Source organism: Watersipora subatra, chromosome 7 (assembly GCF_963576615.1).
Source record: "Watersipora subatra chromosome 7, tzWatSuba1.1, whole genome shotgun sequence".
In the NCBI taxonomy this organism is placed as follows: domain Eukaryota; kingdom Metazoa; phylum Bryozoa; class Gymnolaemata; order Cheilostomatida; family Watersiporidae; genus Watersipora; species Watersipora subatra.
The window spans coordinates 53,443,988-53,460,221 of NC_088714.1; the positions used below are offsets into that span (position 1 = coordinate 53,443,988).

Genomic DNA, 16,234 nt, shown 5'->3' on the forward strand with positions numbered 1-16,234 from the left:
AGTAATAATCAAATTTAAATTTTTTATTCCAAGTTTTGTTATGGAAAAAGCATCAACTCTTCTCAAGTTTTAACTCTGAGACCAGCGATTGGGCTATACTTCTAATTTTGAAAGCTATAGTATGGCTCTCCCGCATCTACCTATAAACATATTATAGCATGACATTCCTTGGCATGTTTTTGTGGGCAGCACATGTTCATCTTAAAACTAATTGATGTCTCTGCCACTATTTCTGTTATTTTGTTTAGATGCAGAAAACAACACACATAATCCAATGACAACACTGTTTTCAAAGGTCACTGAAGCATATGGAAGCCATACAACAAAGGATGCATCTATTATCACTCATGTTTGGTCTACAACGCTGTACCCTGCTACCTCATTGCCTCCAGTGAAGGGATCTACAGATAAAGTTAGGTTGCATTAGAAAATTTGGACAGTTTTACCAATTAAAACGTTCACCTCTTCTAACGGTATTGAAGCAGTACAATGTCTCCCAAAAAGCCTACTGCCAAAACGCAAGAACAGATTGATTCCCATAGAGAAAGAAATCGAATTCGCAAAGCAGCAGCTAGACAAGCAGAAACTGCTGAGCAAACGCGGCTACGGCTAGAACAGGTCAGAATAGCTACTGCAGCTGCTAGAAGTGCGGAAGCTGCAGAACAAACACAGCTACGCCTACAACAGGCCAGAATAGCTACTGCAGCTGCTAGAAGTGCAGGAACTGCAGAGCAAACACAGCTACGGCTACAACAAAACAGAATAGCTACTGCAGCTGCTAGAAAAGCAAAAACTGCTGAACAAACACAGCCACATTGAGAGCAGGCCAGAATAGATGCTACAGCTGCTAAAAATGCAGAGACCGCTGAGCCGACCCAGCAGTGACTCAAATGGCTCAGAGTAGCTGCTACAGCTGCCAGACATGCAGAAACCACTGACCAGATGCAGCAGTGACAAGAACATGATGCACTAGCTACAGCAGCTGCCCGAAGAGCTGAATTTCCAGAGCAGACGCAACGGCGACAATGGCAAGATGCATTAACTACATCAGCTGCTCAGCCGCCACAACCTACCAGGCGTCGTGCATAGGCAGAAAACTCCGCACTTTACTACAATCTTGTGACACAGTATAGGGCCGAATTTTTATGGGATGAATGAGTAAAAAATGCTCCAGATGTAATGCCTTATGCTGGAAAGACGAGAGGCCATATAGGTAGTTTATATAGTAGATTTTGCTGATAATAAATTTTATCAACGCAACCACATTGCAACTGCACTGTTTGTATATACCATGTCAAAACACAAGCTATAGACGAAGATCTGGTGAGCCATGATTATTGTTTTAAGCATGTAGAAGTCTCCATTCAATAACTGCTGGCCATAGCTTAGCAGTGCAATAGCAAAATATTTTGTAAAATTTCGTAAAAAATGTAAAATTTTCCAATACTGCCAGTTTTAAAAAGTTCAGTTTGCCTAGCAATGTCAATTTCATTATCAGTTCTCTGTACCAAAATAGGACAACTTCGGTTTGAGTGGTTTGAGACTAATGCATTGTAGACTAGCTGTAAAACACATTCCATATTTCCATTATTCTCCCCAACATTATTGACATGTATGGCTGCATATGTGTGTGCATTGTCTGATCAGCAAAACAATTTCAGTAGATTGCATATTTTGAGTTGTATTGCAGTATGAAAGACAACTCTCAATAAACCTATTGCTGTCCGTGAATCTGTTCCTGAGCATGGGTAATGCAGCTAGTCTATCATATGTTTTGGTGACACTAAGTCAAAGAGGGTTACTCGGAAGAAAAACACAATTGTGACAAACTTTGTAAGGCACAGACTATCAATGCTGGTAATTTTTTTTTCTTTGTCTGCATCAAATAGCAACACTTTTGAAGCTTTTAGTGCTCATTAAGCAGCCAAATTTAAGAAATTTCTACTCCTCTCCTGACCCTTTTTTCTGGAACACGTGTCAAGAATACATCATAAGCACGGCAATTACTTCAATCACCATTAAATATTCACAGCTTAGCACAGTCGGGAATGCGACATGCTAATATGTCAAAAGACATATTTCATGTTCGCCCGCACCATATACTTTATAATATGGAAAGTTTTTAAATGTATGCGTGTTGAAAGGAACAATTTGGTGTATTTCCGTTGCAGTTTTTGACTTTGTTACATACTTTAAACCCAACCCCCAAACACAATAAAAGGGGGTAATGAAACATTATAAATTTGTTGTATTTGCTCCAAGTTGTAAAACCTTATCTGATGTTATTTTAGACTGTGTTCTGCTGATGCAAGACCTTATGTGTTGGGAAGTGCTCTTGCCAAAAGCAAGGATTACCTTGCACTGACCTCTGCGCCTGCTCTTTAGATACCTGAGCTGTTCAAACCGGAATGGAGAAAATGATTGTGTCTCAGACACTGAAGGTTAGTGTGGCAGATTATACATTATCGTCATAATAGGTATAACGTGTTGGTGTCTAGTATAAGGTGTTGGTGTCTGGTATGAGCTGTTGGTGTCTGGTATAAAGTGTTGGTGTTTGGTATAAGGTGTTGTGTCTGATATGAGCTGTTGGTGTCTGGTATAAAGGGTTGTGTCTGGTATATGGTGTTGGTTTCTGGTATAAGGTGCTGTGCCTGATATAAAATGTACCATTTTTGTGGAAGTACATATACATATACATACACATAGGTATATGTACATATACATAGGTATAGGTGTAGGTATAGCTGCAAGAGTAAATAAGGAATTGTGGTTGAAAATATCATTTTAATGAATTGATAGTCAAGTATAGACAATTTTTAATGGGAGGAATGGGTTTTTACCATTTCCAATATAAATGGGCTCTTCGCTGAAATCAATTTTTACTATAATAAAAACCATATATGTTTGTCCGCCTTTCCAAAGCCCTTGTTAGAAGCTGTGGAGAAAGATTGTTTCACTTGAGATTGCAACACACAACATTCATCCTGCTAGCTCAGGTAGCATCAGACATAGCTGAATGATTGTGCACTGTTATTATTTGTGCTTTATCGTCCACCTGACAATCTCTCGCAGTACAGAAGACGGCTAAAATATTAGTCCTTTATATTATGCTTTGTTATGGCAATATCTAATTTTTTATTATCACTATGTTTCGTAGTTGTTATTAACTAGAAAATTTGCCAAATTCCAGGTCGCATAAGCATTGCATTATACATTGTTATATGTTATTATCATGTTATTATATATTATTATCTTGTTATTGAGTTAAAGAATTCCTTTGAAATTATTACACTGTTTTTTTTTTTTGCAATAAACCATCATTCAAAGTGATTCTGAGGAAATGTTAAACCTCCAGTAGCCGAGTTCAATTTTCACCTTTATTAAAATATAGGGCTAAAAATATTGTCATAATACAGGACCAAAATGTTTTGGAATCGTGCCACTTTGACCTTCACTTGTGATCATGCTCTGGCTCAAGATGATACAATCTTAGATTATTTATTGCTGTGTATTTCCTATTAGTGCAATAAGCTTGTAAAAACACTAAAAAGAAACCTTATAAAATATAATAAAAAATCTTTGCAATTTTAAATACAAAGTGGAAAATTTGAAAACTACTGTAGACAACTTATCAGCCTATCCATCACCCAGAAGCTTATATTTTAAGTAACATGTAAAAAACTGATGTACTACTATTAAGGTTAGCCTGAGGTCTATAGCTGTAAACAAAGCCAGCAAATCTGAGTATAGCTTTAGCAGGGAACATCTAGGTTACAGTCTATGGTCTCTACCTCTGAGCCATCGCAATAAATACCACCAAATGCTGGAGCTGGTGCAGTGCAAGCCCTAGTTCTGCTCTGTTGCCCTCCTCCACACGGAGAGGTGCATAGATCCCACAGTGACCATGTAGACCACTGGCCATTAACTAAAACAGGAAATGGTTTCTATCAACATAAAATTTAATGGCGACTTTTTACCTTCTAAATGCTTTGAGAGTATTTGAGAAAATTTTGATAATTGATAATGAAGTGTACAAACTAGTAGTCTGTAGGACACATAGACAGAAAAACATCATTCATGAGAAACAATCATCCAATAAATAATTTTAAAAATTTACTCAGGTCAAATTTTTACAGTAGACAGTCTTTGACTAAAAGCCAGCCAAAAGATGTTATGAATTTTAACAAATAAAATTTTTAACTTTTTTACAAGATCAGCTTTATTCTATTGTCAAAATCTTTGACTTTTGCCTCTAAGTTGTAAAATTTTTGTGATATTGCAGTATTATTGCAGTTTTTACTTAAAAGTAAAAACTATTAAGTTATGAAACTTCAAAACTATTGAAATAGAGATTAAAAATAGAAAATAAAATTAAAAACTATTAAATAAAAGAGTATAAACTATCACCAAGAGGGTGAACTTGGTGCCTAACTCAAACACCTTTGTGCAAATATGTACCTACTATATTGCTCACTGCCCATGAAATTATGTCGATTATGGCAAAATGTCAATATAAATGTACACATGAATCTGGAACTGGATTTTTTAACCAATTCCGTAAAAATAATTATTATTGTTATCCAAAATAGTAGGAGTACAAAAATTCTTAGCTGAAGGATTATTCTAAAAAATTGAAATTTATGTACTGTGTAACTGCAGCAAGCTTTCAACTTCAGCAGTTTTTATAAATAGTTAAAAATATATTTGCGAATAAAATACCCACAAAGATCACATGCTATACATAGTTCTATGATAATAATTAGCTCTCCAATAGATTTAACGGTTATTGATTAAAAGTAACTTACGTGGACAGCCAATATTCTCATTGCAATACCCAATTTCCACTGTTTCACCTGTACAATGGAGCCCGTCAAGAGAGGGTACGGGGTTAGTGCATGTTCTTTCTCTAGTTCTTGTACCACCGGCACATGTGGATGAGCACTCCGACCACAGACTCCACACAGCCCAGTTTCCATGAACTACACAATAGTATCACTCATTTATTCATAATAAGCAATATTAATTGTGAATGATATTGTTGTGAATAATATCATGAGGAGGAGCTGTATAACATTCATAGAGCAGATAACTCTAACATATGTCATGCATGTCTCAAATTTTAAATACGATCAAAACTAGTTCATACTGACTTGTAATATAATAACACCAGGTATTCATAAAACCTGTTTTACTCTCTGATTTTTCAAAGAGCTCCAGAGCTAATCTGAATATTTTCAAGGAGTTGAAAAGGTAATTATGAAAAGAATGAAGACATTTTAGTTATGCATTCGATGAAGTGAAGACCCACGCTGACTTCATTGGGTCTTGTGCACACAAACATTGCCAACATGGATAAACTTACGATCGGACGAGTAATTTTAACATTTTAAATAATTTATTGACTCAATTGTTGTTGTACTGATCGCGCAAACTACATAGCATAGAAAATGGTTTTTAATAGTTTCTTATATACACCTACTATTGTAAATAAATATTGCAAGAACATAACGTGGTACATAACTGGTACATAACAAGTACATAGTCAGCTTTTGTCATGAACATGTTTGTGACAAAAAAATAACTAATTCACAACTTTTGTTACCATGTAATAAATAATAAGTTTTAACTATGATACTGATAATTGTAAGTTTTTAACTATAAAAACAAGTTTTAATTACGAGTAATAAATGTTTAAGTATAATGATAGTTCTTTTAATTGCAATAATAAGTTTTAATCAGTGGTAATAAAAAAAATTTTAAAAAAAGATTTTAGCTATAAAATAAATATTTTACGAAAGGATTTTAGCTATAAAATAAATATTTTAAAAAATGTTTTTAGCTATAAAATAAATATTTTAAAAATGTCTTTCTAACATCAATAATAAATTAAAAAATACAACTTACATACGCATTTCACTCAGAATGCCGAACACTATGTAATTTAGCAGTACTTATTTATAATACTTAACAGTAGGCCTATTTATTTATAATAGATAATTATTTATACACTTATAATATTTTTTGAGTAATTACATGTTTTTGGTTCATTTATTTTGAAAGAAGAAATTACAAACTTGTATTAAGTTCACACAAGCTGCTTCAATCCTGCTGTGTACCTGCTTGGTACACAGCTTACGGTATATTCTATAATACAGATAAAAACTTTTGATGCTCACATACAGTTATATTACATAATGACTAGGTGACTTAAGGTATACTATCTCTTGTGAAAGACAAAACACTTGAACCTATGTCTTCTATACTTACCACAAGGCCAGGACAAGGCCAGTCCAAGGTAAGTAGAAAGTAATGGAAATGTCTGAGAAAAGTCATTGCCAAAGTCAATTCGAGGTCAGTGCAGGCTGGGTTCAAAATGTGTGCTTACCAGGGCAGGCAACAAGATCATTACAAGGTTGGCTCTCACTTCCAGATCCTTCCAAGCAGATAAACCCTCCGTGTAATGGAGTCGAACATTCTCTTTGACGACTTATTTTGCCTCCTTTGCAGGTAGAAGAGCAGGCGCTCCATAAACTCCATTCTTGCCATTCACCATTAACTACACAGATGTCCATATTCATAGAGTCAATAGAGTACAGATGTACACGCCTTTAACACCTGCCGCAGGTGCCTAGATTGCATTCTTTAGCAATGCTCTGAAGCATGTTTCTAATTTTCCACAGCATTGTTACAGATGCTACACATTTTGATATGGGGGGAGGCAATGAATTGTGTCAAATGCCTCCAACTATTTTGATTAAATAGAACTCAATATCATTAGAAAAGTTTATATTTTAAGCTGGAAATGCTACAAGTCAACCAACAGCCACAACAAAACCTGACTTAACAATAGACATATCATATTTTTGCAAACAGAATGCAAAAAAGAGTTCTTTATGTATAATTATATTTTTTAGAGGCAGGTGAAGACAATTCTAAATGCATCAGATGAGCATTTATCATTTTCGACATACATTGGCCCTCTGCTAGATTCAATTTTAATAAATGAACTAACCTGGACATGGAACATGCTCATTGCAGGTCTTGTTGCTAACATGCGCCCCAACACACTCTTTGCCTCCGTAGAGAGGAAATGGTGCTGTACAAGTCCTTGTTCTCAGCTGCACTCCTCCCACACAAGAAGATGAACAATAGTTCCACTCAGACCAGGGAGTGAATCCTCCGTCAACTAGTCAGCAAAGATGGAAGCCAAATAGTTAATTACTACTAATAAGCATACTTGTTTTATTTGACAAAGTGTAAGAGTTATCGTCTCCTACTTTTGGTCTGCGTAGGTCTAAGAATCTTTACCAACATTTTTCACAAGGACATAATTATGCTCTAGGTCCTTTTACAAAATTCATGGAAAATGCGTGGTTAAAAAATTTATGTAAAAGTTAGGTAAACAAGCCATGGATATATCTCAAACCATTCTTTACTATTTTATATACCTACATAATATTAAAACATAGAATTTATATATGAAAAGAAAAGACAGACAACTCTTTGAGCCACATAGTCATGCTTATCACGGTTTAGAGAACTACTGTAGAAACTTGTACAAGATAAATGTTTGATTTGAATGAATGATCACCAGCTGGCGAATCTACCTACTGTATCTACCTGCTGTATCTACCTGTTGTATATAAAACTCTATAGAAGAAAATGCTCAACAATAACAACAATTTATCTAATTATAATGTATGTCAGTAGCTTTATCATGACTTATGCTGTGTTAGTTGTCTTGCCATGACATATGGTATGTCAGTTGTCTTACCCTGTCTTATGGTATGTCAGTTGTCTTACACTGACTTATGGTATGTCAGTTGTCTTACCCTGTCTTATGGTATGTCAGTTGTCTTACACTGACTTATGGTATGTCAGTTGTCTTACCCTGTCTTATGGTATGTCAGTTGTCTTAGTAGTATAATAGTAGTAGTATAATGCTATAAATTATAGTTATATACTAGTGGTACATGTATATACATGTATAGTGAAGCATACTATATGATAAAATATATAAAAGTAATCTAACTATGTAAGAAATTGTAACCTGTCAATATTTGTAGATTTTTGTAAGACTACAACTTGAGATACTGAACTCACTTGGGCATTGAATGTGCACATTACATCTCTTGCTCTCTAAGTCTGTGCCATGGCATGGAAGTCCACCATGAGCCGGAGGTGGATTTGTACAGGTTCTGTTCCTCTCTGCCATCCCATTATTACATGTGCTGGAGCAGCTAGACCATTCTGTCCAGAGGGACCACGCTCCATCGACTGCAGGAATAGTTATAGCTGCTGATCAGCTTAGTAAATGTATCATGACCTTTGTTACCGTGCTTATCTCTGAGTGTGTGGCAGTTTCTAAGTGTGTGGCAGTCTCTGATTGTGTGGCAGTCTCTGAGTGTGTGGCAGTCTCTGAGTGTGTGGCAGTCTCTGAGTGTGTGGCAGTCTCTGAGTGTGTGGCAGTCTCTAAGTGTGTGGCAGTCTCTGAGTGTGTGGCAGTCTCTGAGTGTGTGGCAGTCTCTGAGTGTGGGGCAGTCTCTGAGTGTGGGGTAGTCTCTGAGTGTATGACAGTCTCTGAGTGTGTGGCAGTCTCTGAGTGTGTGGCAGTCTCTGAGTGTGTGACAGTTTCTGCATGTGTGGCAGACAAAACCATAGGAGTTTTTTTATCGGACAACTCTCTGCCTAGTATCCATTTTTTAATAGAAAAAGTATTTTAAACCTTATATGTCAAACCATTTGTTTGATTTGATCGACTACTTGTTGCTCAATTTTATTATTTTTCTAATTTACATGTAGCATACACTTCTGCTAGACATGACATTATTGCCATGAAGTCAAACAGGTCTCGATTTATCTCATACTGCCAGCTATTTTGACAGCTTTTGGTGAAATGAGACCATTTTTGCGTAGAATTCTTATCAGTCTGCGGTGAAAAACTAATAGTTGACCTTGGCTACAACCTGCTCTAGGCTGCTTGTCTCTATCAGCATGCATGACCCTCCAGAATATTTAAACAAAATAATGCTAATCTCTCAAAACGTCGTAAAAACAATTTTTACAAGTAAACATTCTTTTTTATTCCCAAATTTTCAATTTTAGGTAATTGTTTAAATTTGTCAGAGAATCATGCATAAGCGAGAGCTTCTCATGGTGAGTTTATTTTAAAGACTGTTTAAAAACTGCAGCATACAAATCCAAGCGAGTCAATTAGGCAAGAATATTATTCAGAGCCGAGTTGACAGATTTACAGTGTATTACAATTTGTTACATTTACCTACCTTTTACCTACTTTTTACCTACCTTTTACCAACCTTTTACTTACCTTTTAACTACCTTTTACCTACCTTTTACCTACCTTTTACCTACTTTTTACCTATCTTTTACCTACCTTTTACCTACCTCTTACCTACCTTTCACCTACCTTTTACCTACATTTTACTTACTTTTTACCTACCTTTCACCTACCTTTTACCTACCTTTTAACTACCTTTTACCTACCTTTTACCTACCTTTTACCTACTTTTTACCTATCTTTTACCTACCTTTTACCTACCTCTTACCTACCTTTCACCTACCTTTTACCTACATTTTACTTACTTTTTACCTACCTTTCACCTACCTTTTACCTACCTTTTAACTACCTTTTACCTACCTTTTAACTACCTTTTACCTACCTTTTACTTACCCTTTACCTACCTTTTACCTATTAAAACTGGAAATATCTGAAGCAAAGTAATAAGCAGAAGATCCGTGCTGAGTCTCCATCAGCGAGAAAAAAAGACATTTAGATTTGAAGGTCAGCAAATCCTTTCAAATACTGACATAGATTTTTATGCCATCCTTGACATTTGTAAACCAGTACATAAAATGATGCCAATTTAACATAAAAGCTAAAACACTTCTTTTACAAAAAAAACTGTTTTGCAGTCACTTTTGACCCGACATGAGGATTTCAAAGTATACATTACATGAATTTTACTAGTTAGTGTTTCCTTGAGCTCCAGTTTTGGTTAAACAAGTAGACCTATTGCTTTCATTAACATCAACACCTCATTGCAAGAGCGAGTAGAATGTGAAATCCCTTGAGGTGAGTTTATCTGAAAAAGGAAAAACTAAAAAACATACATTTATAAATTATGTTGATATTAGTATTTTATTTCCTTTTAAATGTTCATTTTTATAACAACCAGAAACATGACATTACGGAGGGAACTGACTAGCCCCAAAGAGAGCCAGCTGGCCTAAACGACACACTCAACCAAATACAATCCAGCCGGCTGGACAAGAACCAGTCAGTCTCTAGAATGGAAGGGCAGAGCAAGAAATCTGTACACAACAGCTGGCCTCTGCTCAGGGAGACAGTAGGAGAGACAAGAGCTAGCAATCACCACGATAAAGCATCAGAGACAGAGGAGCCTATTTTAAATCAAAAATATTTACTATAACATTATTCCTGTTGATTATAAATATATACCTAATTAACCTCGGAAGGGCTGGTACTTCTGATCTGGACAAGTAAAGGGTGGCAATGCATTTCTTACAATATTTAAATTTTTAGGGTTTATCGTCTTATAAACTATGAGAATGAAATACAACTTTATCTTGAATTAATACTTTTTAAAAATTTGAAACGCTTTACAATGTAAAAAAATGGAACCATTTAATCCTTGAAATCAAGTAAACCGAAATTTGGGAGAAATGAAAGCAAAATGTATTTTGCCTTTAATGTATTTTGCCTGTATTTTGATAGGGGGCTTACCGACACATGGCTGGGTGTTGCAGTCTTTCCACTCCCATTCTACACCATCTATGTCTATGTTAGCTGGATTCCCACCCAAACAGAATCTGCCACCAAAGTCAGGAACGGGGGCATCACAGCTCCTTTCTCTTGAAGATCTCCCTCCACCACAGGTTACAGTACAACTTGTCCAAGATTCCCACAATTCCCAGCCTCCATGAACTAAAAATATACATAAAGCATAATACATAATGTTATCTTCATGTACAATTTCTAAGATATGCCATCATCCTACCTTCTTTTACCACTTTACACTTGCAGAACAGTGATAGTCTGCGTTATGTTGACACACTAAGGCAGGTGCTTGTTTTAGCTTTTATTGATGCTCTATTTATACCTCTTTGTAAATGAGCACCTGTATAATGCAGGCATAGAGAAGAGACAGGCTTAGATGGCATTTTAAAGAAGTTCTTAATAGCAGGCACTGTAAATAACTTTATAAGTTAATGTAACAAATTAGTTAATTTAACAGTTACAAAAAGGATAATTTTAAGTCATGGCATATTTGCTTCAACAACCCACCTGGGCACCGGCTTGTTCCACAGTTTCTGTTCTCCGTAAGACGTCCAAGGCTGCACAAGTTTCCATCAAAACAATCTCGAAACCTTTCTTGGCTACCACCACCACAGGACACCGGGCAGGTGCTCCAAGGAGTCCAGGGTGTCTGTCCATTTTGAGCGGAAGCTACAACACATACACACATGTATCAAGTCAGCTAAAAAATATTTTATATTACCAGATATCAAGTACATGTACTTTTAGCTAACAACAGCAACAGCGTTTGATTGGGCGGGTAGTCAGTATACTAGGTGTACGTGAAAGAATCAATTTGGCTCAAAGGAAAGACAACTCTTCCCCATAGTGTGCGAGCTCAAGCAACTGAAACAAGAAGTGTTTAAAAAAGAGGATAGAAAACAGCAGTCTATAAAACAAATACAATAACCACAGCTTATGTTTCAGTTCCACCAAAGCTCCAAATAATTAGTTTTCCTCAACCCTGTAAATTATGCAGAAATATTATTATTTACATGCATACAATAGGCTTGATATAGCTGAAAGCTATTATGTAGGGGTTTCAGCTGGTACAGTGGGTGTGGCTAGTCGTTAAAGTGGGTGTGTCAAATATTTACTGCCATTGCTAAAGTAAATTAAACATCCTTTTTTGAGCAGGTGGTCAAAGGATGGCAGAACCAGCTTCTGGTGGTCTGCTAGACAAAGGTCAAAGGTCATTATATATGTTATTAATAGATATACATATAGGTTGCTTGCCATGGCCAATTCAGCATTATCTGTTATTGTAAAAACGGATTCCCAAACAGATGAATGATAAAACCTTAGCTAAAAGTTTGAAGTTTACTAAAATACATACTAAAACTTCCTTTAAGTATGTGTTTAGTAAGTTAAATATATTTAAAGGTTGACTTGCAACAAAGTTCACATTACATTTATTTGATATCAAAAGATTCACCATGTCTTACTCTCCTGTGTTGTAGGTGCAAAATATGTGGAAATGTGGTTACAAGCTTTTAAAAGCTCAAAAACGAACAGTTGATTGCAGCCATCACGAAACCGCCATAGATCGGAATCAGTTTATTTCTCTGACGTAGTCATTACATTTGGTTATTGTTTTGTCACGTGATGTTCTCATGTAAATTGAAAAGCCAATAAAAGGTTCAATATAAAACTTCTCGTAGCACTAGTTTATGACAAACCCTTCGGATTTTACTAAAGACCCCGTATTAAATATAGATGCTCGCTACTTTACAGTTTTGTTTCGGCTTGGTCTAATCGTCTAGTCGTAATCTGATTATATAACCCATACTTTGCAAATAATTTCTGCAACATTTTTTGATTATCACACATGACCAACAGGCTCGTCATGTTTATTAGACAATGACATGTACTCCTTTGAGCTAAGGTTAAAAAATTAAATGATTTTTGATGGTAGGTTTTAAGATATCAGTGCTGAAAGTGACAGCATTACAATGACGATAAAATAGACACATAAGAACAGTAAACATGATTTTATTGAATGCGTGAAGTATATTTGTGAAAATGTTTTGACGAATGAGATTGCATGAAAGTGTAAGCAGAAGCTATTTTGGACAACTATGGCCCATTTGAGCCATTTTGGAAAGAGATTTCGATCTACGGCGGTTTCGTGATGGCTGCAATTAACTGTTCGCTTTTGAGCTTTTAAGAGCTTGTGATCACAATTCTACATATTTTGCACCTACAACACAGCAAAGTAAGACATAGTGAATCTTTTAATACCAAATAACTGTAATGTGAACTTTGTTCCAAGTCAACCTTTAAAAAACCCAAACCATTGTATGGAATCTTCTGCAAAATTTTCACAAGCACTACTCGACTGATGTCATTTTTACAAGCTCTTTTCAACAGGTGCTATTTTGACAAGTACTATCAACTGGTGTCATTTCTACAAACACTATTCAACTGGTGTAATGTTCACAAGCAACATACAACTCTTGCTATTCTGACTAACTTTCTATGGCTATGCATATAACAGCTGCAAGCTCTATATAACTATTGTCATTGCAACAAGCACTATGCAACAGGTGCCACTTCACCACTGTTCCTTGTCATAATTTGATCAATTTTTTAATTAGCTCATAACACTTTACAGAATCCATCTAATGTTAATCCAGTCTCTGATTTCTTATTCTATACATTGATGAGACCTAAGTAATCACTGTTATGTTTTCAAGTTAAAATAACAAATAATAAAATGCACCAAAATATACCAAATAAATCAGTCTTGTATGTATGCAATTTTTAAACTATATTTAATGCTTTGTGACATTACGGCTGTTTCTTGGAGAGGGTCTACCTTTCAGATTTGATATTCATTTGCGAGCAGTATGTCAGTCTATTTTTAGCCAATTTATGCAGGCAAGGTAATTCTGTAAGCCTTCTACTGTATCAGTCATAGTAAATAATATTTGTGTCATGGATTGAAGCATATTTTTCAAGCATTATACAATCGCCTAACTACTATGCAGATTTCATCATTTTTACACATACAAGCACTACACAACTAGTGTCAGATCTGCAAGCACTATACAACCAGTGTCAGATCTACAAGCGTTATACAACCAGTGTCAGATCTACAAGCACTAAACAGCCAGTGTCAGATCTCCAAGCACTATACAACCAGTGTCAGATCTACAAGCACTAAACAACCAGTGTCAGATCTACAAGCACTAAACAACCAGTGTCAGATCTACAAGCACTATACAACCAGTGTCAAATCTACAAGCACTATACAACCAGTGTCTAATCTACGAGCAATACACAACCAGTGTCAGATCTACAAGCACTAAACAACCATTATCAGATCTACAAGCACTGCCTGGTGAGAATTTGGAAACTACCATGATTCCGACCAGCACTACATAGCAGGTGTCATTTGTGTAAGGAACAGAGGTTTTTACAAACACTTTACAAATAATGTCATTTGAACAAAAATATAAAAAAGGATGTTTTTCTTCCGTAAAAGCTGTGTTTGGTGTGTTTGCTCTAGATGTAATATAGCTACCGTGCAGAGTCTGTACTGCTTATAGCAAGAATAGAAAAGATACAAATATGCAAGTTTACCTAACAAGAAGGAAGATAAGAGTGTGGCAGCAGCAAGCAGGTACCCAGTCATTCTCTTCAGTCTGCAATGGAAGCTGGAAGGTGTCAGAACCTTAGTGACCTCTATGATCTTTGTGACCTCTAACAACATCCTAGCTACACAGCAGGCTATTTGCTCCAGACTATTTCATTTAGCATCTTTTAAAAATGGAGGCTGCTAATCTAGTAGCAACTCCTGTCCTTACACTGTCAGTATTTAGTACAACTCAATGATGTTATACACGCCAACAATAGGTTTTCCCATGAAACAGCAAATATTTAACAAATAACTTTTAAATTTTTGAACTTTTATAAATTAACATAAAAAATTATCAAATGAAAATACATGTACTTGCTTGATAATTTGATTTTTTGAGAAATATGCAAAATAGAAAAAAGTTTTTAATTTTTATAAAATGTGACTTGTTCACAATCCAGCAGAGTCTGTTGTGATGTCAAGGTCACAAATGGAAAAACATACAAATCAGCAGTTTTTCTTTTGTTGTAGAATAATAATAATAATAATAATAGTAATAATAAAGATGTACTTTTATATATCTCATTATACTTACTATTTCATTTTGGTAATAAAACAAGTGAATTATGTCAGAAAGCACTAAAGGTCTCCAGACACACAATTTACTCATCTGCATATAGAGTCCAAGTTGAAGTAGAGAAAGTAACTCCTGATTTCTTGATTTATGATTAAAAGGTACTATTTCAAATATATATACATTTGTATAACAAAAGGGAAAGCCTTGAACAATGCCGTCAACACCAACACGATTTTTGCAAACTGGTAAAAAACACATGAGAATAAGTTGATCAAACAGAGTAGTCTTTATTTAAAAGCATATAAGGAAGTTAAAGCTTAAATAACAATTAGTTACATTGCAACAAGCCTTCTTTATTTTTACTTTCTCTGATTATTTACATGTTTTACAGTAAAAACCAAAACTTCTTGGAGCAACAAACTAATAAACAGCTTCATGTAGATTTATTTTATTTTGATACAGATATTATGGTTTGTATTAAGAATATTAATTTGCAAAACATTCTTTGCTCTTAGGCAGCTACTTTTTTACATATGGGTAACTAGAAACAATCTCAAGAATATAATTTGTGTTCTACCCTTCTGCCAACTCTATTTTGTTTTAGGTTCTATGCGATATCTCGATAAAGACTATTGCTATAATTGTATGCAATACAATAATAATACTTACCTCGGGTGAAGTCAGCAACTATCAGAATAACAGGTATATTTAACACGCAGCTCAGAACTGCTCAAGCTAGAGACTAATAGAATTCTACCAACCACTTGCTGGCACATGCCTAGATATCGCTAATATTCATTGATATTCACATCCACACCCATGTCAAACTCGCATAATAATGTAGGTATCCATAAAAATGTCACTATCTGACAAGCTTTAACAGGTCATAGCTTCAAAACTGCACAAAACATGGTTTGGTGTGCTGAATTTAATTAGGTTTAGCCTTTGAGGATAGTAAACAGTAAAACCTATAGAATGATTGATGGCATTGTCAACCATTTGTCTGTGGGTTTGTCTGATTGCATTTGTATTAGTTACATTATGTTGCTAAACAAAATGAATCAAAATCATGCACCATATGAATAATTAGGTGGAAATATTTAGCTGATGAACTTGCTGAGAAAAAATTAACTAGGTGTGGTGCAATGCATATAGCCTTGGGAGCATGGAAGTTGGACTTGTAACATAACAATACATGTTACTAGAGATGGACCAATAGTGATATATGATAATTAAAGGT

General features: G+C 35.3%; 1 protein-coding gene across 1 annotated transcript; it reads right to left on the bottom strand.

The window, feature by feature from the left end:
* Positions 1-3,363: 3,363 nt before the first annotated feature.
* LOC137399715 (coadhesin-like) lies at positions 3,364-15,816 on the bottom strand. The gene is made up of 9 exons (XM_068085923.1): positions 15,664-15,816; positions 14,423-14,484; positions 11,327-11,488; positions 10,766-10,966; positions 8,104-8,277; positions 7,013-7,186; positions 6,386-6,556; positions 4,806-4,979; positions 3,364-3,925 (listed from the first exon to the last, which is right to left on the bottom strand). Exons 2-9 carry the CDS (start codon positions 14,472-14,474, stop codon positions 3,753-3,755), a joined length of 1,281 nt encoding a protein of 426 aa, XP_067942024.1. The 5' UTR covers positions 14,475-14,484; positions 15,664-15,816; the 3' UTR covers positions 3,364-3,752.
* Between the last annotated feature and the right edge of the window lie 418 nt (positions 15,817-16,234).

Excerpts from the sequence above, each read along its gene's own strand:
- LOC137399715 (XM_068085923.1), bottom strand. The coding sequence starts at position 14,474 with ATGACTGGGTACCTGCTTGCTGCTGCCACACTCTTATCTTCCTTCTTG. Across the intron at positions 7,187-8,103 it reads TGTGCACATTCAATGCCCAA|TTGACGGAGGATTCACTCCC; the intron begins GTGAGTTCAGTA and ends TTTGCTGACTAG. Across the intron at positions 3,926-4,805 it reads TGAGAATATTGGCTGTCCAC|TTAATGGCCAGTGGTCTACA; the intron begins GTAAGTTACTTT and ends TTCCTGTTTTAG.